Source organism: Mus caroli, unplaced genomic scaffold (assembly GCF_978045245.1).
Source record: "Mus caroli unplaced genomic scaffold, Mus_caroli_1 scaffold_6, whole genome shotgun sequence".
In the NCBI taxonomy this organism is placed as follows: Eukaryota; Metazoa; Chordata; class Mammalia; order Rodentia; family Muridae; genus Mus; species Mus caroli.
This window is the reverse complement of record NW_028227261.1, coordinates 37,295,608-37,320,613: the sequence shown is the minus strand read 5'-3', so window position 1 is coordinate 37,320,613 and position 25,006 is coordinate 37,295,608. Positions and strand designations below refer to the sequence as shown.

The 25,006-nt window shown below is 45.2% G+C and overlaps 1 protein-coding gene and 1 pseudogene across 6 annotated transcripts in view; both read right to left on the bottom strand.

Moving 5' to 3' along the window:
- Positions 1 to 3,429: 3,429 nt before the first annotated feature.
- Ccdc30 (coiled-coil domain containing 30) overlaps positions 3,430 to 25,006 on the bottom strand; it is an 87,148-nt gene continuing 65,571 nt past the window's right edge. For 3 of the 6 annotated variants that reach the window (XM_085839022.1, XM_085839023.1, XM_021159852.3), the window contains exons 11-16: positions 18,670 to 18,782; positions 12,634 to 12,775; positions 10,282 to 10,418; positions 9,933 to 10,047; positions 4,257 to 4,324; positions 3,454 to 3,910 (exon numbers count right to left, since the gene is read on the bottom strand). In XM_085839022.1, the coding sequence (XP_085695148.1) occupies positions 3,715 to 3,910; positions 4,257 to 4,324; positions 9,933 to 10,047; positions 10,282 to 10,418; positions 12,634 to 12,775; positions 18,670 to 18,782 (771 nt within the window). In that variant the 3' untranslated portion in view covers positions 3,454 to 3,714. Of the gene's footprint in view, positions 3,911 to 4,256; positions 4,325 to 9,932; positions 10,048 to 10,281; positions 10,419 to 12,633; positions 12,776 to 18,669; positions 18,783 to 25,006 lie in introns of all 6 variants that reach the window. The other 3 variants (XM_021159854.2, XM_085839021.1, XM_085839020.1) reach the window with 3 other exon arrangements.
- On the bottom strand, positions 13,398 to 14,455 carry LOC110292523 (L-lactate dehydrogenase A chain pseudogene; annotated as a pseudogene).

Sequence of the window (25,006 nt, the reverse complement as noted above, 5' to 3'; positions counted from 1 at the left end):
CATGTCCTGAGCAGTCACACTTGGTGTCCCCTGTCACAGCTCATGAGAGGAGGACCCCTGAGTCACCTTCCATATTTTAAAATGGTTTGTTATTGTAGCCTGGCTCAGTCGGGTGCTGGAAATGTAATTTTATTTATTTTTTTTATGACTGTAAATTTTTTTTTTTTTTTTTTGGTTTTTCGAGACAGGGTTTCTCTGTGTAGCCTTGGCTGTCTTGGAACTCACTCTGTAGACCAGGCTGGCCTCGAACTCAGAAATCCGCCTGCCTCTGCCTCCCGAGTGCTGGGATTAAAGGCGTGCGCCACCACGCCCGACTAAATTTTTTATTTTTTAATTCCCATTTACATCCCCAGTGCTGCCGCCTCTCCTGGCTTCCCCACCCACTCCTTCTCTTCTCTGAGAGGGTAGAGACCCCCTCTGGTTTTCCCTCCACCCTAGCACATCAAGTCTCTGCAGGGCTGGCCTCATCCTCTCCCACTGAGTCCAGACAAGCAGAAGAAACGAATTCCACAGCAGGGCAACAGCTTTTGGGATAGCCCCTACTCCAGTTGTTCGGGACCCACATGAAAGACCAAGTTGTGTGTGTGTGCGTGTGCGCGCGCGCCTGCGTGTGTTGGAGAAGGTGGGGTTGGGGGCTAGGTCCAGCCTGTCTATGCTCTTTGGTTGGTGGTTCAGTCTCTGAGAGCCCCAAGAGTCAAAGTTAGTTGACTCTTGGTTTTCCTGTGGAGTTCCAATCCCCTCCAAGGCCCTCACGGCTCCATCCTCCATCGGATGTTTGGCTGTGGTCTCTGCATCCCTGAGTCAGCTCCTGGGTGGAGTCTCTCAGGACAGCCATGCTAGGTTCCTGTCTGCAAGCACAATAGTCTCAGGGATTGTTGTTTGCCCATGGGATGGGTCTCTAGGCTAGTAAATCGTGTGGGGCTTTGCCTATTTAAGACAAGCCTACCTGTGTATTTATAATGCTGTTTGCCACTGATAGTAGCAAAGACCAGGAAGTAAAGGCTGGCCACTACCTGGGCTCATCTCTTATACCACTTTTACCAAGTACCCTTCTGCCTCTGTTTTGGAGGGCATTCAGTTGCCCCCCCCCTTTTTTTTCTTTCTCTCCTGCTTGCTCCGGCCCAAAGATATTTATTATATGTAAGTACACTATACCTGTCTTCAGACACCCCAGAAGAGGGCATCAGATCTCATTACTGATGGTTGTGAACCACCATGTGGTTGCTGGGATTTGATCTCAGGACCTTCAGAAGAGCAGTCAGTGCTCTTAACCACTGAGCCATCTCTCCAGCCCTGGTTGTTACACCCTTTAAAGTTTTTTGTTTGTTTTTTTTTTGTTGTTGTTTTGTTTTTGCTTTTGGTTTTTTGAGACAGGGTTTCTCTGTATTGCCCTGGCTGTCCTGGAACTCACTCTGTAGACCAGGCTGTCCTCAAACTCAGAAATCTGCCTACCTCTGCCTCTCAAGTGCTGGGATTAAAGGCATGCACCACCACTGCCCAGTTTAAGGTCTTTTTTGAAACATTTTTCTCACTTTTTTTTTTTTTTTTTAATTTTAAGACAGTCTTGCTGTGTATCATGGGTTGGCTTTGAACTCTTCCAACTTCCTATCTCAGCCTCCCAAATGCTGAAATTACATACATGGATTGCCATATTCTTTTGGAACTGGGGCTGGAGAGATGGCTCAGGAGGACTAGAGTGTTCCAACACCCACGTGTCAAACTGGGTACCCTCCACATGCCTGCATGCCCAGCTTCAAGGAGGGTGGAGATGTTCACTGGGGCTTACTGGCTTCCAACCTCTTGGAGAAAATTGGAAGCCCAGGTTGAGGGAGAGACTCTGCTTCAACATAATAGGTGGTAGATGACAGAGGAAGTCATTCAGTGTCCTTTTCTGGCCTTAGTGCATGTACAGATGCACATATCCACACACATGCATTTACAGAAATAAATATTAATACTAGAACTACATTGAGAAAGGTATTCAATGCCAAACCTCACTTCTACATGAACATTTGCCCTCAAAAATATATTTAAATGAATGTTTTATTGCCAGTCAGTAGTGGGACATGTCTATAATACCAGAACTCTGGGGGCAGAGGCAGGCAGATCTCTGAGTTGATCCACAAGAGCAAGTTCCAGGACAGCCAGGGCTATACAGAGAAATCCGACCTTGAAAAATAAAAGTATAATACGATACAAATACTTCAAGGAGCTATTGGTACTTGATAGCTGTTGGAAGAAGGGGAATCAGATTGCTTTAGTGTAGCACCCGCTTCATTGGAAGCCCACACAGCCAAGCATATTTGGACATCACAAATTGGTTTTGGTGAGCTTTATTTTGTTTTTTTTTTTTTTTTTTTTTTTTTTTTTTTTTTGGTTTTTCGAGACAGGGTTTCTCTGTATAGCCCGGGCTGTCCTGGAACTCACTTTGTAGACCAGGCTGGCCTCGAACTCAGAAATCCGCCTGCCTCTGCCTCCCGAGTGCTGGGATTAAAGGCGTGCGCCACCATGCCCGGCTTTTGGTGAGCTTTAGAAAGGAGAGAGACAGAACACCAAACTGGGTAGGTAGGGCAGTGGGGGTGGATCTGGAGGAAGTTCTCAAAGATGTAAAGGAAAATTCAAATCAAAATACATACATTAGCAGGGTGTGGTAGAAGATGCTTGTAATCACAGTATTTGGGAGGTGGAGGTAGGAAAGTCAGGAGTTCAAGGTCATCTAGCACATCAAGTTTGAGATAACATGAGATGTTATCTCAAAAGTTCCCAAATGAGGGGCTGGTGAGATTGCTTGGCAGTAAAGAGTGCAGACTGTTCCCCCCAGAGGACCCAGGTTCAATTCCCTGCATCCATCTGTCTCAACCATCTGCCACACATAACAGCACTGTACATAAAGAAGCTTTTGTTGAGTCCTCCAATGAACACATACTTGAATGAGGACACTAAGTGCAAAGTGCAGTGATTGCACTGACAACGCGGGAGAAGGTTGCAAGTGTCCTTTCCTTATTGCACCCACTACCCATTGCGTGGCACTAAGTAAACCTTTCTATTTATTCACCACTGGCCAATTCCTTCCACACCACGACCAATGCTTTTTTTATTCTGTGCTTACTGAACATAAATCTTTGGTGGAGTATTAAAAAAAAAAAAAAAAAAAACTCTTCGGGCCTGGAGAGATGGCTCAGCAGTTAAGAGCACTGGCTGTTCTTTCAAAGGACCCAGGTTTGATGCTCAGCACCCACATGGCGGCTCACAACTGCCTGTAACTCCAGTTCCAGAGGATCTGATACCCTCACACAGACACATGCGGGTAAAACACCAATGTACATAAAATAAAAATCTTCTTAGGGCTGGGGAGATGGCTCAGCAGAGGACTGGGGTTCCATTTCTAGCACCCACAAGACACAGCTGTCTGCTACTGTAGTCTCAGGAGAGCCAATGCCCTCTTTCTGTCATATGCACAGAGTATATGGACACACACACACAGACAAACCACTAATAGACATAAAAGAAAAGAAAAAAAATGAAAACCTCATTATCAATAGGTATATCAAACAATTCCATCTTTGAAAAATTTTAATGGCTGTTTAATAAGCGATTTTGAGGAATCCTTGTTGATGTCCAGGGTGTTCTGTGAGACTGCTCCAGCTCGGTTTGCACCTTTATATCCAGGCTCTGAGTTAGTAGGCATGATTAGTCTTGTAGATACCAGTGAGGTCATAGTTCTGGCTTTTGGTCCCCTTGTGTGTTGTGTGTCTCTTTTAGAGAAGTCACATTTATATATCCACTTTCTGAATCCTGTGAACGTGAAAGAGGCTCGGGGGACTTGGGGATTGCTGTTGCACCTTCCGATGTGTGCAGCTCAGTCTCCTGGAGATTTTCAGCTGACAATACGAAGCCTGTCCCTGAGAAACTGAGAAAGGCCACGTGTGAGGGCATCAACTTACATACAACTTCCTGGTAGAAGCTTAGGGCTACGAGTCTATGGCATTGGTAGGACTTTAGCACTTTACAGCTGTCAAATCAAAGAAAAAGACAAAATAAAAGCTATTGGAGGCCTGTGCTCGTGGATTATCCCCTACCTGAGATTGGTATTCTGTAGGACTGGAAAGCTGGTGAGGAAAGCACAGACTGGGTGCAGATTCAAAAGCCAAATGTAGGCAGAAAAAAATCCCCCCAAAACAAAGCCAGTCACTCTGAACCAGTAAGGAGCCATCTTAGGTGTGCAGCTAATGACAGTCTTGATGTATATAACTCACCTGGAGTTTTGTAAAGGTAGTATCTTTCTGAGTATTTCAAATGCAGCGTTGTCAGTAATTACTGTTTCCTAAAAGAAAATTATATATCTTTAAAAAGATATAATTATTTTGGCTTTGTGTGTGTGTGTGTGTGTGTGTGTGTGTGTATATGTCTGCTGTATGTCATATATATGTGTGTTAGATCCCCTGGAACTAGAGTTACAGGGGTGACTGTTGAGAGGCCAAACATACTCCATCTTGGGACAGGCTTCTGTCTTAAAGAAAATATGCCTGAGAACTTGACCTGCAGCAGAACCTAAGCTGCACCCACATACCAGGAAGGACCCCACAGCTTATCCTTGTCCAGAGCTACTTCTAGCAATCATAGCTGAGTCGGATTGTTTCAGATGTACTTTCAGACAGTTTATGATTACATATGGTCTTGCTTCAGAGCACCCACTGTTGGCTTACAGTAGACATTCAGTTAGATACTTGCCAGGATAGACTCCTTCATACACACTTACTTCCATTTCCTATAAAAGCCTGTTGAGGCTGCTTCACCTTCCCTTCCCATCCTGATGTGTCAGGGCTGGGTTGGAGGAGAACCCAAGCCTGAGTATGTAATAAAGAGACCCTAAATGCTACTACATCAGAAACAGCTCCTTGGCGGTCTTTGGGGGTTCACAAATGCTTCCTGGGACAATACTGTGAGTCACCTGATGTGGGTGTTGGGAAGTAAGCCCAGGTGCCCTGCAAAGACAACAATTACTCTCATCCCCTGAGCATCCATGGTGGTGCTTCAGCCAGCCCTATTCAGTCTTTATAATGATAAGCCACTGGCAATAAGATCCTACAATTTATGCTATATAGATAAAGATACATAAAACTGATTTACTGCTGCCAACAGCACAACATACTACAAGCAATGTAAAGTATAAAACGGTACAGAATGAATAGTTGCTCACCCTCCTTCCCCCTGCCCCTTCTGTAGATTCTTGGACTTCCCATTCACAGCTGCCCACTTTTGGGTTACAGATTGTTAAGTCATTACAATATATTCTTATAATATATAGAGACATTCCATAAGTTCTATGACTCTAGAGAGCCCTGGATAATACATACATACACACACACACACACACACACACACACACACACACATATATATATATATATATATATATATATATATATATATACTGCCGGGGATCAATCTAAGAGCCATGTATGTGCATACCAGGCAAAGCACTAGACACCAACTGAACTACATTCCCAGCCCAACACTTTTTTTTTGATGGGGTGGGAGGGGTGAGGAGTGGTGAGATTGAACCAGGGCTTTGAGTATTCCAGACAAGCATCCTACCACTAATCTATTTCCTGGACTTTCTTGATTTCATCCTTTTCCCATAACACTTATTTGTTTGTTTGTTTATCTGTTTCTGTATGTAGAGGTCAGAAGATATCTTGTGGGATCTGGTTCTCTCCTTCTACCATGCGTGTCCCAGGATGGAACTCAGTTATCAGGCTTGGTAACAAGCATCTTTACCCACAGAGCCATCTTGCTGGCTTACTGCTTGATTTCTTTTTCATATAAGTTTATGTTAGTGTACTGAAAGATTTGACTTCTATGTGGCATTCCTTTCTTGCTCTAATAGAGCTTTTCCAGAGGGATTATGGGGTGGTTATGGTTTTCTGTATGCAAGATCATATCATCAGCTCACAGTGACAATTTCACCTCTTCCATTTCTATTTGGAAGCCTCTGTGTCTTTGCCAAATTATCCCGGTCAAGGACTTCCAGCACTTCCCTGAACAGAAGTTGGTTAGAGCAGAAATGTCATCTTGTTCCTGACCCTAGAATGAAGCCTTTCAGCTTTTAGCCCTGAGTTCCATGACAGCTGTGTGTTTGTCAAACATGGCCTTTGTCATATTGGGGTGCATTCCTCCTATGTCTTGTGTGTGTGTGTGTGTGTGTGTGTGTGTGTGTGAGCTTTATGACTTTACAAATAAAATGGTTCCTCCCAGAAAAACAGATTAAAGCTGGCCATGGTGGCTCATGACTATAATCTTAGCACTCAAGAGGCTGAGGCAGGAGGATCAGTGTGTGCTTGAGGTTAATCTAGCCTATACAGTGTGTTCCAGTTTTACCCAGGGGTATAGAATAAGGGACTTTGTCACAACCCTTCCCCAAACCAGTAGAACCAATAATAATAATAATAATGACAAAATAAAAACAGAGATGAACACAGACCAAATTTTACATGGGTTTACTGGCTTCCCTGAACTGGACTACAACTTAAACTTTGATGTAGACCAAATAATTCATGCAAGAAATTTCCAGCAGGGGGCTGGAGAGATGGCTGAGCAGTTAAGAGCACTGATTTCTCTTCTAGAGGTCCTGAGTTCAATTCCTAGCAACCACATGGTGGCTCACAACCATCTGTGATCTGATACCCTCTTCTGGATTGTCTAAAAACAGCTACAGTGTACTCATATACATAAAATAAATAATTCTAAGAAAAAAAAGGAAATTCCCAGCAATTCTGAGGGGAATGATAAGTTTACATATTGTTTTTTTGGTTGTGTTTCTTTGTTATATTTTTATTTTAATTTTATGTGCATTGGTATTTTGTAAGTGGAGTGACAGACAGGTGTGAGCTGCCATGTGGGTGCTGGAATTGAACCCAAGTCCTCTGGAAGAACTGCTGAGCCATCTCTCCAGTTCCTCATATACTGTTTTTGTACAAGAGATAAAACATTACATTTTAGAGGGATGCTCCTTAAAATTTAAGATGTTCTAGGGGCTGGAGAGATGGCTCAGCTGTTAAGAGCATTGACTGCTCTCCCAAAGGTCCTGAGTTCAAATCCCAGCAACCAAATGGTGACTCACAACCATCTGTAATGAGATCTGATGCTCTCTTCTGGTGTGTCTGAAGACAGCTACAGTGTACTCATACACAATAAATAAATAAATAAATCTTTAAAAAAATTTAAATGCCGGGCGTGGTGGTGTACGCCTTTAATCCCAGCACTCGGGAGGCAGAGGCAGGCGGATTTCTGAGTTCGAGGCCAGCCTGGTCTACAAAGTGAGTGCCAGGACAGCCAGGGCTACACAGAGAAACCCTGTCTCGAAAAACAAACAAACAAAAAAAATAAAATAAAAAAAATTTAAGATGTTCTAAATGGAAGAGAAACATGCCATCCTGCAGAAAAGTGCTTTAAATTTAGGATTTAAACAACCCATAAGCTTCAGGAAGTCCCTGAAACTGACCAGATTAGCTAGTCTTCTTCTTCTTCTTCTTTAAAGATTTATTTATTTATTATATGTAAGTACACTGTAGCTGTCCTCAGACACACCAGAAGAGGGTGTCAGATCTCATTTCGGGTGGTTGTGAGCCACCATGTGGTTGCTGGGATTTGAACTCTGGACCTTCGGAAGAGCAGTTGGGTGCTCTTACCCACTGAGCCATCTCACCAGCCCTAGCTAGTCTTCTTAGTCTCCAAGATGATACACTTTCTAGAAAGGACTGGTAAGAGACACAATCAGAGCAGCTGAGTTGCCTGGAAGGGACTCTCTAACCTGTTGAGCTGTCTGCAGGTTGTATGGTGTGCTCCAAGTTTCCAGTTTTCGTGAGCTGTCACCCATGGTGGGATGGCTTTTGGTGAGGCAGATGTCTTTGAGTCATTTCTTCTCCTGGAAGTAACCCTCAATCATGCGCCTATAAATAATCCTAACAAACTCATTGGTTCACAAAATGGGCTTTGATGATATCTGCTATTTGGTCTGTATTGATTCACTTCTGGGGTTGTAACAGAGCCCCATACCTCAGCACAACTGACTCCATGACAAAAGCACCATTCAGGCCATAAAACTCAGCATGGAGACAGCACCACCTGCCTAAACAGAAACAAAGGCCTAATCCATCAATGTTCATAGTTCTGGGGAAGTCTCTGAATGTACTAACCTTGCCTTTTAGCTTCTGTTGTTCTGAGTCTGGCTAGCTGTTCCTGTTAACTGAAGTGTGTCAATCAAGGACATTGTTTTTGTGCTTAAAAGCTCCCCCTGAGAAAGGCTCAGTGCTACACTGTGATCCCAAATACCCTGTATAGTCGCTAGCTGGCTAATAATAATAAAGCCTTTTAAAAATTGTTGTTGGAGTGGGGGTGGGGAGTTCGAGGCAGAGCTTCTCTGTCCAGGGACTCACTCTGTAGACCAGGCTGGCCTGGAACTCAGAGATCTACCTGCCCCTGCCTCCTGAGTGCTGGGATTAAAGGTGTGCGCCACCATCACACGGCTTTTTTTTTTCTTCTTCAAGTCAGAGGACTTGGTTCTTTTCCTCCCCCATGTAGGTTCCAGGAACTGAACTCAAGTCATTCTTTAGGCAAAGGCTACCCTACCAGTGGATGTTGTTGAATTGTTGTTGTTTGGTTGAGACAGTACTTCAGGCTGGCCTTGAAATCCTTAAGTAGCAGACATTAGTCTTGAACTCCTAACCTTCCCGCCTTAACCTCCTTTGTTCTGGGATTACAGGTATGAGATCCTATGCAGGGTCTCCATATAGTCTTATGACTTGTAATCCTGTCATCTTCATTCCCAGGTGTGTCTGCCTTTCCGTACTGGAATGAAGATATATGAAGACACAGACTCTCTTGGTGTTCCAGGACCCAGTGGAGTTCCTTGAGCTAACGGTTGATGAGTGAGTGGATTGAGGGAGAAAGAACTCACTCAAGCAAACAGAGAAACTTTTTTTGGCAATCGGGTCACACAAGCGGGCAGTTCTGTTTCTGATGACAACTGGGAAACACCTCACGTAGCTTAGAAGTAATTACTTTTGTGAGAATAAACAAGAAGAAGGTCTTATAGCTGTAGAGCCAATAACCAGATCTGTGGAGAAGCGTCTTCCAAAAGGACGCCTTGCAGGTGATCACACCAGGGCAAGGAGGAAGTAGCCTCTACCCCGGATCTATCATCTGATTCTGCTTACTGAAGTCTCATTCTTCACCAGTCAGACTCTGGACCTTGACAGAGCCCACACTATCCCCCACAATTCTCCTTGGCTATTTATCTGTTGGAATTTGGAAATACTTGTGTTTCTCTGACTCAGCTGCTCTCCTCAGTCTTGACTCTTTAGTAGACTAAACTGGCTTCACTCAACCTTTCCGAGCCTCAGATCTGCTATTCTTTCTCTCCAAACAGGGCCAGAACAATATGCTGCAAACAGGGTTGTTCAGAAGGAAGCACATCTGAGAAAACATTTAGCATCCATTCATTCTCAAAGCATGAGTGTCTGAAGATATGGTCAAATATGAACTATACCTGTCCACAGATGCAGTCATGTATGAGCTATGCCAGTTCCCCGATGTGGTCACCGATGAGCTACAGTTCTTGCCCTCTGAGACTGCACTGCTAAGTGACTGATTTAGAGAAGAAAAAGGGCAACAGCAATGTAGCACATTTAGAAAGATGCTTAGAGGCCTATGTAGATGGCTTTGGGATTACGCTGGATAAAAGTGTTAGGAAAGTTAAGTGAGTGACAAGCAGGACTCACCAAGATCAGTCACAGGTCTGCTGTCCCAAGTGCCCCAGAGGAGTGAGCCGCTCTGCCACAGCTCACCATGTAGCCAAGAGCAGGCTGTGGCAGGGGGAACCATCAAGTCAAACTTTAGAGTCAGGACCCAATACAAAGCTCACATCTCACCTCTTCTCTGCGAATCTGGATGCTCCTTATAATTTGTTCCAAGAGGCCAATTTGCTGCATGAGCCGGAGGCAGTTCTCCTGCAACTGCTGGTTTTCTTTATCCAGTAAAGACGCCCTAAACATGGCACAAATTGGAGGTGTAGCTAGAAAATGTTTCCCTCCCTTCCTCCCTCCCTTCCTGTCTGCAGGGATCAAACACAGAGCCTCATGCATGCTAACCATGTGTGTCATCACTGTTATACAACTCCACTAACTGCACACTCTGCTTCCCTCCATGGCACTCCCAGTCTCCAGCCATACCATGCCCTGAGTGGAGAGACCCTTCCCCTTCGGAGCTCAGTGCACATACTTGCTCTGGAAGGCAGATATCGTGCACTTGCTGCTGCAAATCAGTTCTTCTTGATCTGTGACTTGTTCTAGAAGCTTCCTCTTTTCCAGGAGGAGGATGTCATTCTGGGCCATGATCTGCCCCTGGAACACTTTCTCCTAGGAAGAGGAAGAAGGACACATACATTTGAGAGCTTTGGCCCATGCCCAGGTCTTAACAGTAACTCCAGGTGCCGGGCGTGGTGGCGCACGCCTTTAATCCCAGCACTCTGGAGGCAGAGGCAGGCGGATTTCTGAGTTCGAGGCCAGCCTGGTCTATAAAGTGAGTTCCAGGACAGCCAGAGCTATATAGAGAAACCCTGTCTCGAAAAACAAAAAAACAAAAAAAACAAAAAAAACAAAACAAAAAAACCCAGTAACTCCAGTAACTCCTGCTTTCTCTCTCTCTGGCCCCCAAATCTGTTGACACCAGTTTGGCATCATCCTTAGTTATGCTAGATGCCTCCTGTTTGCGTTGTTTACTCTAGAGAATGCACACATTCACAACGAAAGCTACCTTGGCACTCAATCTCCAGGAAGAAACAGTTGTCTTCCCTGTGTTTTAATTCCAGCAGGTATTAAAGCTCCAGAGCAAGTGCAACAGAATTCTGTGCTTGGCACTGACATCTTCTCCCTGGATTCTACACTTCCAGCTGCTTTGTGGATATTCAGTTGTTTTTGTTTTGAACAGAGACTTGTTATATATCCTAGGGTGGTACTCTTGCCTCAGACTCTTTTTTTTTTTAAAAAAGGATTTATTTATTTTATTTATATGAGTACACTGTAGCTGTCTTCAGACACACCAGAAGAGGGCATTGTGTCCCATTATAGATGGTCATGAGCCACCATGTGGTTGCTGGGAATTGAACTCAGGATCTCTGGAAGAGAAGTCAGTGCTCTTAACTCCTGAGCCATTTCTCCAGCCCATTGCCTTTTAAGATTTATTTATTTATTGTATGTAAGTACACTGTAGCTGACTACAGATGCACCAGAAGAGTACATCAGATCTCATTATGGACGGTTGTGAGCCACCCTACGGTCGCTGGGATTTGAACTCAGGACCTTCGGAAGAACAGTCAGTGCTCTTAACCACTGAGCCATCTCTCCAGCCCACTGCCTCAGACTCTTAAGGGCTGGCATTACAGGCACATGCCATGGTGCTCTACTCGCTGTATTCCCTTTTCATTCATTCATTCATTCATTCATTCATTCATCCATCCATCCATCCATTCATCCATTGATTTTAAACAATTATATGGGTGTGTACCATAGCATGTATGTGGAGATCAGAGTATAAGCTGCAGGAATAAGTTCTTTTTGAGGATCTCTGGGTCCTCGGGGATTGAATTTAGGGCTAATAGGCTTGGCAGCAAGTGCCTTAGTACCTTTACCCACTGAGCCATCTGGCTGGTCTGTGGTTATATTCATTGTTAGGCAGAGGGGGAAAGGTAAGAACTTAGCTTCCTTACCATACCTCAGACAATTCAAATTACCACATACCTGGTGGCTTTGCATGCCGGGAGTTTATGTTATCACAGTCCTAGGAGGCTAGAAATCTGGAATCAAGATGCTGCCAGGGTTAGTTCTGGGGACAGGGAAGGTCTCCCTGTCAGTACTGGAGGCTGAACCCAGGGCCTTGTGCATGTGAGGCAGGTGCTCTAGTGCTGGGCTACACCCTGAGCCCTAACAGGAACACCATTCCAAGTCTCCTCCTGTTGTATGGTTGCCAGGCATCCTCCATGTTCTCTGGATTACAGACACATCCTCCCCTTTCTGCCTCTGTCCTCATGGGGTAATCCAAGTGAAATCAATATGTCCAATATATAATAATAAATAATTAATAATAATAAATTACCAATATAGAAATAGTATAATAAGTCCAATATACCTGCATCTTTGCAAGGGGAAGGGCAGAAGCAGAGAGCAGGACACATCCCGGGATACCCTGGGAAGGGACACCTCAGAGCCCACCTAAAAATCCTGGGCATGGCTGTGAGGGTTAACCCAGCACTGTGTAGTAAAGAGGCGGGGATCCTTGGGTGCTTGCTGTCCAGCCAGTTAAGTCTCATTGGTAAGCACTAGCCCAGTGAGAGAAAGGAAGCAGGCATGTATACATACACATCCACATACATCCACACCCCAGTGTGCACACATACATACATTAAAAATAAAAAGAGCTCCTCACACGGAAAGGTGGAAGGTGGTAGGAAAACATGAAAGCTGGGAGAGAGAAGCCATGAATAATGAATGTGAAGATGAGCGGTCCTTCTCAGACTGCTGACTGCCTGAGAGGGGGTCACAGTGTTCTCTCTCCTCCCCCCCCTCTTTCTCTCACCATTTCAATTTTCTGCTGCAGTTTCCCAGTTTCATCTTCAAGTTCTTTAATCCTCTTATTCCGTATCTCTAACTCATGAGTTAGACGGTCCTTGACCTTTTGAAGCTTGGCTTTGTGACAGTGGTGTTTGTCTTTGTAGTTTCTATAAAAGCAAAATTCAGGATAAGCACTCTGGAATACAGGTAGGAGCTATTGGTCTCCTTTGGATATGACCTATGAACCTTTAGTGTGGATGCTGGCTTACCTTGCATCTTCCTCACCTATTGAGGAATGAGTCTAGAACAATCCTCTCTTCTTCTTTTTTTTTTCCCACTGTTCAAGGTTTATTTGGTGTTTTCATTGGCATGACACTTGGGTGGTTGGTTCCATCATCCATATGCAGATCTTACATCTCACATAATATTGCAATGCACACTACAGACACATATAATAAAATATCCTGTACAACATTTATGCACAAGATATGCATCATGGACGTACACACTGGAGTCAGGTTATGACTAACTGGGAACTCGTTGGCCTAGGCATGTTTGGTGAGGGTGTGCAGGGCAGCAATGCAGCAGGCTCACAGGGTAATCAAAGCCTGCACAGTTGGCAGTGTGTCTTGGAGACAGTGGGACTGTCACACTAACCAGGTTACCACTACACAAGTAGTACCACTTGGCAGCAGGGCAGAGCTGTGGGGAGTGAGATGTTTCCCCATATCACCTCAAAACCACTGTACTAACCACAGCTCAGATGAGAAGGGTGTGGCCTCCATAGAAACCCTGCTGCAGCCTGGACAGTGAAGTGCTAGGACACTGGGAAGACTTTAGAACTGCAGCTCCTTCTGGATTCCCCAGAGGGTGTCTGCACTCTTCTTCAGGCAGGCCTCGTCCTCAGGAGTCAGTGTCACCTTCACAACATCTGAGATTACATTTATTCCCAGGATACACGGGACACTGAGGAAGACATCATCATTGATTCCATAGAGATTCCATGATTAAGGAATCATGGTGGAAATGGTTCTTCATTATGCTCTCGGCCAAGTCTGCCACAGAGAGGCCAATGGCCCAGGATGTGTAACCTTTCAGCTTGATCACCTCATAGGCACTGTCCACCTCCTGCTTATGAACCTCCTTCCACTGCTCCTTGTTTGCATCAGTGCCCAGTTTTGGGTTCAGAGACTTCAGGGAGATACCGGCAATGTTCACTCCACACCAGCACACTGGAGTCGCCATGCTCTCCCAGGACCCAGCCGTGACAGCTCAGCGGGTGAACCCCCAGCCTTTCTCCCATCAGGTAACGGAACCGAGCTGAATCCAGACTGCAACCACTTCCAATAACTTGGCTTTTGGGAAAGCCACTGATTTTCCAAGCCATGTCGGTCAAGATATCCACTGGATTTGAGACAAGCAGCAGCTTGCAGTGTGGACTGTGCTTCACAATGTTGGCAATGATGAACTTGAAGATGACGTTTCGCTGGACCAGGTTGAGTTGGCTCTCTCCCTCTTGTTGACGGGCCCCCCTGTGATGATGACCAGCTTGGAGTTCGCAGTTACACAATAGTCTTTGCTGAAGACAATTTTTGGTGTTTTAAGGAAGAGGCTGCCATGCTGGAGATCCATCATCTCGCCCTTGAGTTTGTCTTCCATGATGTCAACAAGGGCAAGCTCATCCGCCAAGTCCTTCGTTAAGATACTGATGGCACAAGCCATGCCAACAGCACCAACCCCAACAACTGTAATCTTGTTCTGGGGGATCTGTTCTTCCTTAAGAAGATTCACAATCAGCTGGTCCTTGAGGGTTGCCATCTTGGACTTTGAATCTTTTGAGACCGCTAGTGCACAATGGGGGGTGACGGGCGAGCAGAAGCAGCGTGGCCTGTGCTCTGCGACAGTGACTCCAGACACAATTCTCTCTTCAGCCAGTCCTATGAACTCCAGCCTCTGGCTTACCTTGGTTTGAACTTATGACTCTTTAGTGTCTGAGTTTAATTTAGGAAACTCCTGAGCCTTGGGTCCTTGATGTAGGAATTCTGAATCCTGCCCCACTGATGAAAATTATTATTTCTAGTTCCTGGCTCCACTGTTTTGTTTTGTTTTATTTTGTTTTGAGACAGGGTCTCACCATAGAGCCCTGGCTGACCTGAAGCTTTCGATGTAGAACAGCCTGGCCTTGAACTCACAGGGATCCACCTGCCTCTGCCTCCCTCCCAAGTGCTGAGCTTAAAGGCATGTGCCACCATACTTGGCCTATACTCTTTGTATTTAAAAATATATATATTATTGCTGGGCGTGGTGGCGTATGCTTTAATCCCAGCACTTGGGAGGCAGAGGCAGGTGGATTTCTGAGTTCAAGGCCAGCCTGGTCTACAGAGTAAGTTCCAGGTCCACATAGAGAAACCCTGACTAAAAACAAACAAAAAACAGCCAAAACCAAGCCAAACCAAACCAAAACCTGGAACTAAAAAAACCAACCAATCAAAACAACAAAACAAAACAAAAGACTACAAGATGCTGGAGCAAGGGCAAGGCAGCGGAAGCCTCAGCTCCTGACACAGGGGACCTCCATGTTGGGCATGGACTGCTTATGCCTACGTTGTCAGATAAGAGAGAAACACACACATACTGCAAGCTTCTTTTTGGTTCTTTGAGGCAGAGTCCCACTATGGAGCTTAGACTGGCGGGGGACTCACTATGTGGCCCAGACTGGCTTTGAATTTATGATCCCAAGGCTGAGACTATAATGGGCATGTGTCACCATGCCCAGTTTTATATCTCCTGCTTTGTGTGTGTGCACGAGTGTGTGTGTGCATGTGTGTGTTCACAAGTATGTGCATTATGTACAGGTGTGCATAAATGTGGGGATAAGTATGGAGGCCAAAGGCCAATGTCTGAGTGCTGGTTCTCACCTTGTATTTTGACACTGAACTGGGAGCTCACGCATCTGACTAGGCTGACGGGCCAGTGAGCTCCAGGATCTGCCTGTCTTCCCCTCTCCTTCAGCATCCGGGTTACAGGCTCATTACATGAATTCTGGGGATTTGAACTCAGGTCCTCATGCAACTACCAACTGAGCTGCCTCCTGGCCTCTGAAGCCATTTATATTCAGGTTTTCATATAGTACCCTAACTACTGCCACTCCCTATAGACAGCTGTATTCATAAACTTGCCACAGACCCATTTCAATCCATGGCCCTTGCACAGTGCCTACTACATAGTGTGAAATACACACTTCTGTAAGTTGTTTTCAGTTCCTAAGAAGATAATTCCCTCCCATAACACTCTCCTTTTCTTTCGAATTGGGGATTCGTGGTGGAAGCTATTCCTGGGTACCAGCATCCTGAGGAGCATCAGAGATGGGGCATCTCACACTACACACAACCTTCCTAGCTTCCTCTAGGCCTCCCAGGTGTTCACAGTGATGCTGATAGACTTTTGATTTTGAGACAATTTTCTAACAACGTGGCACAGGCTGGCTTTGAACTCCTGGTCCTTCTGCTTCCACTTCCTGAGTGCTGAGATTATAAGTGTGTGCCACTACAGCCATTAGCATCATGATTTTTTTTTTTTCTAAAATCGTGTGTCTCATGTAGCTCAGGGTAGCCTTGAACTTGAAGCTGACCTAGAGCTTCTGCCCTCCTGCCTCTACCACACCCAGTGATGTTCTGACATCACCTGACACACAGCACACGCTTTCAGAAATTATTCTACTTATCTTGGCTATTGGTACCCAATCTTGGGCTGGAGAGTTGGCTGAGCAGTTAAGGTCACTTGATGCCCTTGCAGAGAACACAGGTTCAATTCCCAGCGCCCACAGGACAGCTCACAACCATCTGTAACACCAGTCCCAGGGGATCCCATGCCCTCTTCAGACCTCCAAGGACGCCAGGCATGCATGTGGTGTACTTACATATATGCAAACAAAACACTCACAGAACACATAAAAATAAAATAAAAAATTAAAGCCCCAAATCTTTAGCTTCCCAACCAAAGAGCTGCTACTTTGCCCCTTAGATTAACTAAAAAAAAATTTTATTTTGAAAGAAAAGGGATAAATTATAAACTGGGAAAATAGCTGATTCCCAATATGTTTAGTATTGTCATGTTTTCTGTCTAGTTTGTAAAACTCTGCGTATGTGTGTATCTATATGTGGGTTCCTGCACACATGATGCCTGACAGCCAGGGAGAACCCAGAGGCTTCCCTGGCTACTGCAGTCTGGCTGTCTGGCTTAGATAATGGTTTGGTCTGAGGTTCTAAGTCCACTTGCCCAAAGAATGTGTGGCTTTTCTGTCCTTCTGACTGTGTTAAACACCAGCCTCGTGAGGTAGCACAACACTTAGGGGGAAAATTTTAGCTTGTGTCTAAGTAAAACCAGAGTGCTTATTACTTGGGCTTCAAGAAGGTGAGGAATTTGTTCCTCTGGAAAAGCAGCTGGGAAAACATGTAGATACAAGACTTATCTGTAAAGTTCAGGACTGGGATCAGGGAGTCGGAAATGAAAATGAACCTTGTGCTTTGACCTTTCCTTCCATTGCCCTTCACGGATCTGTGACCTTCAACTCTGGACAATGTTAGAACTGTATGGTGATGCTCTGGGAAAACACTAGTTCTTCATAGAGTTCAATTAAATTCATGTATGTAAGGACCCACGCACATGCAGCTGGGGTTGGACTCATTTTTCTAAAGGTCATGCATAAATAACATGGAGAATTATTCAGCCTTGCAGCCGTAACACACACACACACACACACACACACACACACACACACACTCAAAGTCCAGTGGAAAGAAAGACCTAGCTGTAAGGACACGTGTAAATAATGGAATATGTTGAGTTCTTGCTCAAGTCAGGCATGAAAAGAACAACATGCAGAGCGAGCCTGCTTAGAGATTCTGGGAACGCACACAGCACAGCAGTGGTTCCCTGAGGAAGACACAGGGGATACAGCTGCAGACTGACAGCACACAGGCAGGAGAGACTCCAGCAGTGGGGACGTGTTCTGCATCTTGACTGAGGTGGGAGTTATATGTATATACACGTCTGTCAAAATGCATTGAATTGTCTATTAGTCTTTTGGATATGTATTCTATATACCTCAAAAGCAAGGATGTTGGAGGACAATTTCATCAAGATCCCTTCCCCCTTCAAAAGGGACCTGGGGAAACAGCAGCTCCTCCATCATGGTAGCAGCAGTAGCGGGATGCTTTTGGACTTTTGCCAGGGCATTAACGATGCACAGTGCTGTTCAATCATGGACCCTGGAGCCATTCCAAAGGGAATCAGGCCTGTGGTGGGATGACTGGGTAGCCTAAGCTTTTCGGATGGTACTTTTGGTCTTTGTGCTCTCTGGCGCCAAATGCTGGTCAAGGTATGAAATTACACTGAGTAAAATTGCATGGTTTCACAACCATCCTGTCCAGGGAGTTCTGCAGCAGACTGGTATCAGCATGTTGGCACTGTTTGTCAATAGCAGTGAGAATGGGACTTGGGCCTGGCCTCAGGGAGGTCCCAGGAAGGCTCTGCTATCGAGGCAGGTAACACTGCAGTGATCAGTTAGGACTTTGGCATACCCTGGCTCTCTCGTGTCTGGTGTATATACTGTCCAGGCAGAGGAAAGGAAATATAAGACAGCCCAAAGAGAGCTCAATGCTTAGGCACCCACATGGTGGCTTACAACCACCTGTATGCAACTCCAGTTCCAGGGGATCTGATGCCCTCTTATGGCCTCCAAGGTCTCCTGCATGCACATGTAGACACTTGTAGGCTCACACTCATATACATAAATTAAAAGTAAATAGTACCTATTAAAGAACCCTTGAAGACAGTGAGGGCGTATACTTGGGGAAAGCAAGATACAAACAGAGCTCCGTAAATAGTTAAATCCCTCTTCTTGGGGAGGAATTGGGCCCACATCTTCCTTGGAACTATGTAGGTGGGACTGGGAAATCACACTGATGGCCCCCGTGGTGTGATTGCTCTGGGGGCTGCTAGCAGTTGAGCCCCCTGTATCCTATTTGTCCACAGGAAACCTGCTATTTATTTATTTTACCTCACATGATCACCAAGTTGCTCCAAAAACTGCCCGTGTTCTTGCCATAGAGCTTCCTTTTCTTGCTGCAAGCTAGATAGTTTCTCTGACAATTCCTGGTTGCTCTTGACATACTGAAAAACATGATGGAGAAAAAGGACAAGTCTGTGTGTGTGCAGTCAAACCCTCACATAAATTCCAAAGGGCAAGATTTGATGAGCCTTAGATACTGCTTTGGTCTGAGCTTCTATGTCATGTGGCTTGAGGGGAGACCTGTATTCTTTCACCTGCTGGGAGCAGGCTCCCTACTACCACAGGGAGACAGGAGCTCAAGTCCCTTCCTGACCTCGTCCTGTGTGCCCTTTTGTCTGACTGCTTATTGCTATCCTTTAGAATGACCTTTGTAACAAACCAGGAAACAGTAGTGTAATGTTGTTCCCCTGTGTTGTGTGAGCAAACTCTAGCAAAGCGACTAAATCTTAGGAGGGAACATGGAAACACCAGTCCATTTCTAGTTGGTCAGGAATTCTATAGGCTAGGCTAGCAGTGTGGCTCAGCTGCCAGAGTGCTTGCCTAGTACACACTTAGTCTTGAGTTGGATCCCCAGCCTTGCATAAAACTACATATGGTGGCACTTAAAACCTTAGCAACTGGTCGAGAGCATTTTCAGCTACGTAAAGAGTTTGAGGCCACTTGGCACTATGTGATACCCTGTCTCAAAGAAAGGAGGGAGAAAAAAAAAATAATTCCAGAGGCCCTTGTCTTGCCACTGGGTCTGAAGTCTCTAGGGACTGAATCCTACCTAATCCATGAGGTCTGATGAAATAGTCTCCAGGTCAATTGTGTCAGAATTGAATCACATCAGAAGATACCGAGCTTCTGGTCACTCAGAGACATAGGCAGAAAGCCGCACATCTTGGTGGTCACAGGAGACTCCAGTGTTTACTGGTGTGATGTGAGCATAGAGGAAAAGGGAAGGCAGCTTGCTTTTTTTTTTTTCCCTCTAAGATTTACTTATTTTAGTTATATAAATACACTGTAACTGTCTTTAGACACACTAGAAGAGGGCATCAGATCCCATTACAGATGGGTGTGAGCCACCATGTGGTTGCTGGGAATTGAACTCATGACCTCTGGAAGAGCAGTCAGTGCCCTTAACCTCTGAGCCATCTCTCCAGCCCTGGCAGTTTGCATTTTTTATAGCATGAGTGCCAAAACCAAAATCTCTCAACCTTTGACCCATAAGGTATTTGGATCTAGAAGTGGCTTCAGTGACTAGAAACTCAAAGTGTGGATCCAAGCTGGTTAGATTGGAAGGTTCAGGCCAAATATCTCTTAGCCAGGATGTTTGAGATAAGAAGCAATCAGGATTTGGGGATATTTGCAATTACATGACAAGCTACCTTGGGAATGAGGACCAAGGCCAGAGATGAAATCCATTTATATCTTACACACACCTTATTCATATCACCTGAAAGTATTGTAATATTTTTGTGCACCTGTATTTGGATGACCTAGCACATGAGGTCAGGGATGGAGCTGTCCACATGTGGTATCATGTCAGCATTCAAAACATGTCCAGCATATGTGTGTCTGTGTATTATTTTAGATAGTGTCTTAGTTAGGGTTTTACTGCTGTGAAGAGACACCATGACCAAATTTTATTTATTTTATGTATGAGTGCTCTGCTGCACATATATCTGCCTGTCTGAAGAGGGCATCAGATCCCCCTGTAGATGGTTGTGAGCCACCATGTGGTTGCTGGGATTTGAACTCTGAACCTTCGGAAGAGCAGCCAGTGAGTGCTCTTAGCCACTGAGCCATCTCATCAGCCCCAAGGCAACTCTTGGCTTTTTTTAAGATTTATTTTATGCATATGAGTACACTGTAGCTGTACTGATGGTTGTGAGCCTTATTATAGTTGCTGAGAATGAAGGTTGCTCTCTCTGGTCGGCCCCGCTTGCTCCAGCCTAAAGACTTATTTATTATTATATCTAAGTACACTATAGCTGTCTTCAGGCACACCAGAAGAGGGCGTCAGATCTCATTACGGATGGTTGTGAGCCACCACGTGGATGCTGGGATTTGAACTCAGGAAGTTCGGAAGAGCAGTCAGTGCTCCTAACCGCTAAGCCAGCCCCTAAGGCAACTCTTATAAGAACAACATTCAGTTGGGACTGGCTTACAGGTTCAGAGGTTCAGTCCTTTATCATCATGGCGGCACCCAGGTAGACATGGTGTAGAAGGAGTTGAGAGTTCAACATCTTGCTCCAAAGACAAACAGAAGACTGACTTCCAGGGATCTAGGACAAGGATCTTAAAGCCTACGCCCACAGTGACACACTTCTTCCAACAAGGTCACACCTCCTAATAGTGCTGCTCCCTGGGCCAAGCATATTCAAACCATCACAGATAGGTTCTTGCAGTTTTACTCGTTGAGGTCTAGAGCTCTGGAGCTAAAAGCAATCCTCCTGCTTCAGGATTTACCGAGTAGCTGAAGCTACAGGTATGTGCCACAATGTCCAGCTCCAAAAATTTCAGATTTGGGGGCGTTTGGATTTCAGAGTTTTAGATGAAGGATTCTTTTCTTTTTTTCCCATTAAATTTTTTTCTTTTAAAGCAGCAATTTCTGAACAATAGTATGAGTAAAGGCTTAATCTGTAGTCTGAGCTCACTGCTTTTTTTTTTTTTTTTTTTGGTTTTTAGAGACAGGGTTTCTCTGTATAGCCCTGGCTGTCCTGGAACTCACTTTGTAGAGCAGGCTGGCCACGCCTGGCTGAACTCACTGCTTTTAAGCACCTACAGGAAAAGGCTTGGCTATGTTATCAGCTAACAGCTGCCCATAGGGAAGTACTTTGGGAGACCATAAGAAGCGCCGTCCCCAGAACCAACAGAGCAATTCTCAACCTTTATAACGCTGTGACCCTTTAATATAGTTCCTCATGTTATGGTGACCCCAACCATAAAATTATTTTCATTACTACTTCATAACTGTAATTTTGGTATTGTTAAGAATCATAATGTAAATATCTAATATTTAGGATATCTGATATGTAACCCCTATGAAAAGTTGTTCCACCCAAGGGGGTCACGACCCACAGGTTGAGAAACACTTCCCTGGCAGTTCATGTCAGAGGCTTTGTGGCCTACTGATGGGCTTTGGGAAAACTAACTGGATCCTAAGACTTCTGAACTAAATAATAGATTAGCCCCTTGCTGGATTCACCGAGGTAGGGTCTAGCTAGAGAAAGGACTCACCCAGGCATTGCCTGGAAAGGTGTTCGGCCCCTTTCCCCTTCCTTTCTCTGCTTCTTGGCAGCCATCAGGCAAACAGTTGCTCCTACCATGATGCTTTGCCTCAGGCCATGGACAGAGACCTCTGACACCAAGTGGAGAAATAAGCTTTTCCCTCCCTAAGGTGCCTCCTCAAGTCTTCTCATTCAGCTAACCGTGCTGTTTGATGGAACCGAGAATTCTGGGGTCTGCAGGGTGACCCAGACATCTCTGATGGAGTCAAGCAACGTATCCAAGGAGAACACTCCCTACTTAGGAGTCTAATTATTGGACCAAGGTAGAGTCGGAGGACCACAGAGGTTAGAAGAGCAGAGGTTAATCTCTCTTGTAGCTAGAAAGTCAATGCAACAACAACAACAACAACAACAACAACAACAACAACAACAAAGCTTCTCAAACAGATGGCAGGTGACAGCACAAACTGAAGTCATGGCCTTCTTGCGTCCTGTGAAACACAGGGCTCAGAGATACACAGAAAACATCTGGGAACATCAACACCTGACCGGACCTCGAATTCAAGCTCCTGTGGCAATCAGTGTAAGCAGCTCCCACCGTGTTGTCTGCAGAGGTTAGAATCCTTGCTTTGGGGGTCTGCATGAATTGCATCTTAGGCAGGCACCTTGGAAGAAGAAGCCTGTTGCTAGAGATGTGTTTCTGTTGGCAGAGGGCTTGCCTAGCACGTATGGAGCCCTGGGTTTGCTCCCCAGCGTGGCACAGACCAGGCTTAGGGACAGTGACACCAGTCAGTCATCCCAGCGCTTGACAGGTGGGGGTAGGAAGATTAGGAGTTCAAGATCACCTCGGATGCACAGCGAATTCAAGGTCAGCTTGTTAGGCCAGGGCTACACAGAAAAACCTTGTCTCAAAAACAAACAAACAAAAACAAACAAACAAACAAATAAAATGTGTTGTTGTTCTTAAAAGCCATCTGAATATGACCACTACCACATCTTCCTTCTTGTCTCTCCAGTCATAACATAGAGTTAGACGCTAACACACTTTGGGAGAGAAGAGGTTGAATATAGGCCTTGACTTATAAAGAAATAAGGAATATAGGCAGGATTTGGCATCTTACAATGCCAGGAGCTTGAGGCATATGTGGAGGAATGGACTTCTAGGAGGTTAAGTTGGGGACAAAGGACTGTAAGACTGAACGGGCCAACCGTACTGAGACGAATGTGCTTATAGGAGCTGGAATTTAAACGTATCTAATGATTTAAGTGTGTGTGTGTGTGTGTGTGTGTGTGTGTGTGTGTGTGTGCATGCAAGAGCACACACCTGCATGTGTGTTTGGGCACCATGTGGGTGTTCATGCTTGAGAAGCCAGAAGAGGGCAATGGATCCCCTGGGACCTGTGCTTCCTATGGTTGTGAGCTGCCCTGTGGTTGCTGGGAATTGAACTTGGGTCCTCTGCAAGAGCAACCAGTGCTCTTAAATGCTGAGCCATCTCAGTGGTTAGTAAATACGTATTTATTGTGTGTGCATGTGTCACGGGGATGCTTGTGGAGGTCAGAGGACAACTTTCAGTAGTCTGAAGCTTGGCAGCAAGCCTTACCCACTGGGCCGTCTGGCTGGCAGGCTTCTATGCCTTATGTAGATTCTTGGCTTTTTTGTAGGGGTTTTGTTATTGTTTTGCTTTGCTTATGTGTTTTTCTCTTGTCTAAAGAACACCTATTAGCATTGCTGGCAAACCACTCAATTTGTGTCTGAGGAAGTATTTTATCCCTGTGCCTTTTTCCAGGATGTTGCCCTTTCTTCGACCTTCCGTTTGGCCATCATAAGCCAACCTGAGGTTCTTGAATTACCTTGCTTGGCGGTCTCTGAGCTTTCTGGATCTGTGGCTCAGCAGCTGACCTTTGGGCATCCTCGATCTTTAGTCTAGCAAGCGTTTCTCCTTCTTTTACCTTGGTTTTCTGCATTTGTACCATGCATTACGCTTTCTGTATCGAACAGTCTGCTCTTTCCTCTCAACGTCCACTTCGTTTGCTGTTTTTGAGCTTTCTGTTGCGATTTCCAGGGTCCAGGATTCACCCCTCAGCTGTGTGCAGTCTGCAAAGAGCCCTGTCCCAGGCTGCCGCCACTTCTGCTACTGTGGTTTCTATGTCGTGCGTTTCTGTTCTTCTTTAAACTTTCCATTTCTCTGTTTCTCTGTTTACGTGCCACCTGCTTTATTAGGGCCCGAAGCGTGTTAATTGCAGGAGTCTTCAACGTTACTCAGATCCTTCACATTGTATCTTAATATGTATGGTTTGTGAATTTTCCTTTATAGTCAGACATAAAGGGAGTTGCTAAGATGGAAATTTAGTGTTCGCTGCTGTGGCAAAGGGGGTGGGTGGGCTGGATTCTCTGCTCAGATGAGAGGATTGTCGTCTTTCAGTTAGCTTCACCTTTGACCATGGCCCTTGCACATGCCTCTTTCCCTGTCGCCATTTCTTCTCCTTAAAATAGGCATGGAGTGGGCTCATATTGCAAGTTTCTCTTGCCCTGGTTCAGTTAGGTTCTGACAAAGCCCCATCATGAACTTTGAATGCCTCCTTGCCCTCCCCTACAGCCCTCGACCTGGAGCCCAGGGAGAGATTCCACACTGAGCCTCCAAATGGTTCATCTGTTTCAGTGCAGGATTTCCTAGCAGGTTCTCACCAGAGTTTCTCTCTAATGTTGTGTTGGTCTCACCGACCTCCAGGCAGTTGTGACCCTGTGACCTCACTTTTTTGATAGATCAAGCAGTATTGCTTAAAAATTTCAGTTTGCTCAGCTTTTTATTTGTGGTTTCAGTGGAGTAGAGATCACTTCCAAATTCCTCTTGTATAAAACCCTGAGCCAGAAACTTCCACAAAATTCCATGAGGTTAGGAATTAGAGAGCTGTGGGTTAGTGAACATATGGAGGATCAGGCTGGTCACATGGACTCTCAGTCACATCCCATATTCCCGGGCATCTCTTCCTTCTGGCTATTTCTGAGTTGCAACCCTTTCTAATAAGCTGGTAAAACTAAGTAAACATTTCTCGAGACCTCCTCCTTTTATGTATGTGTACATCTGTGTGTGCATACCAGCAGAGGCCAG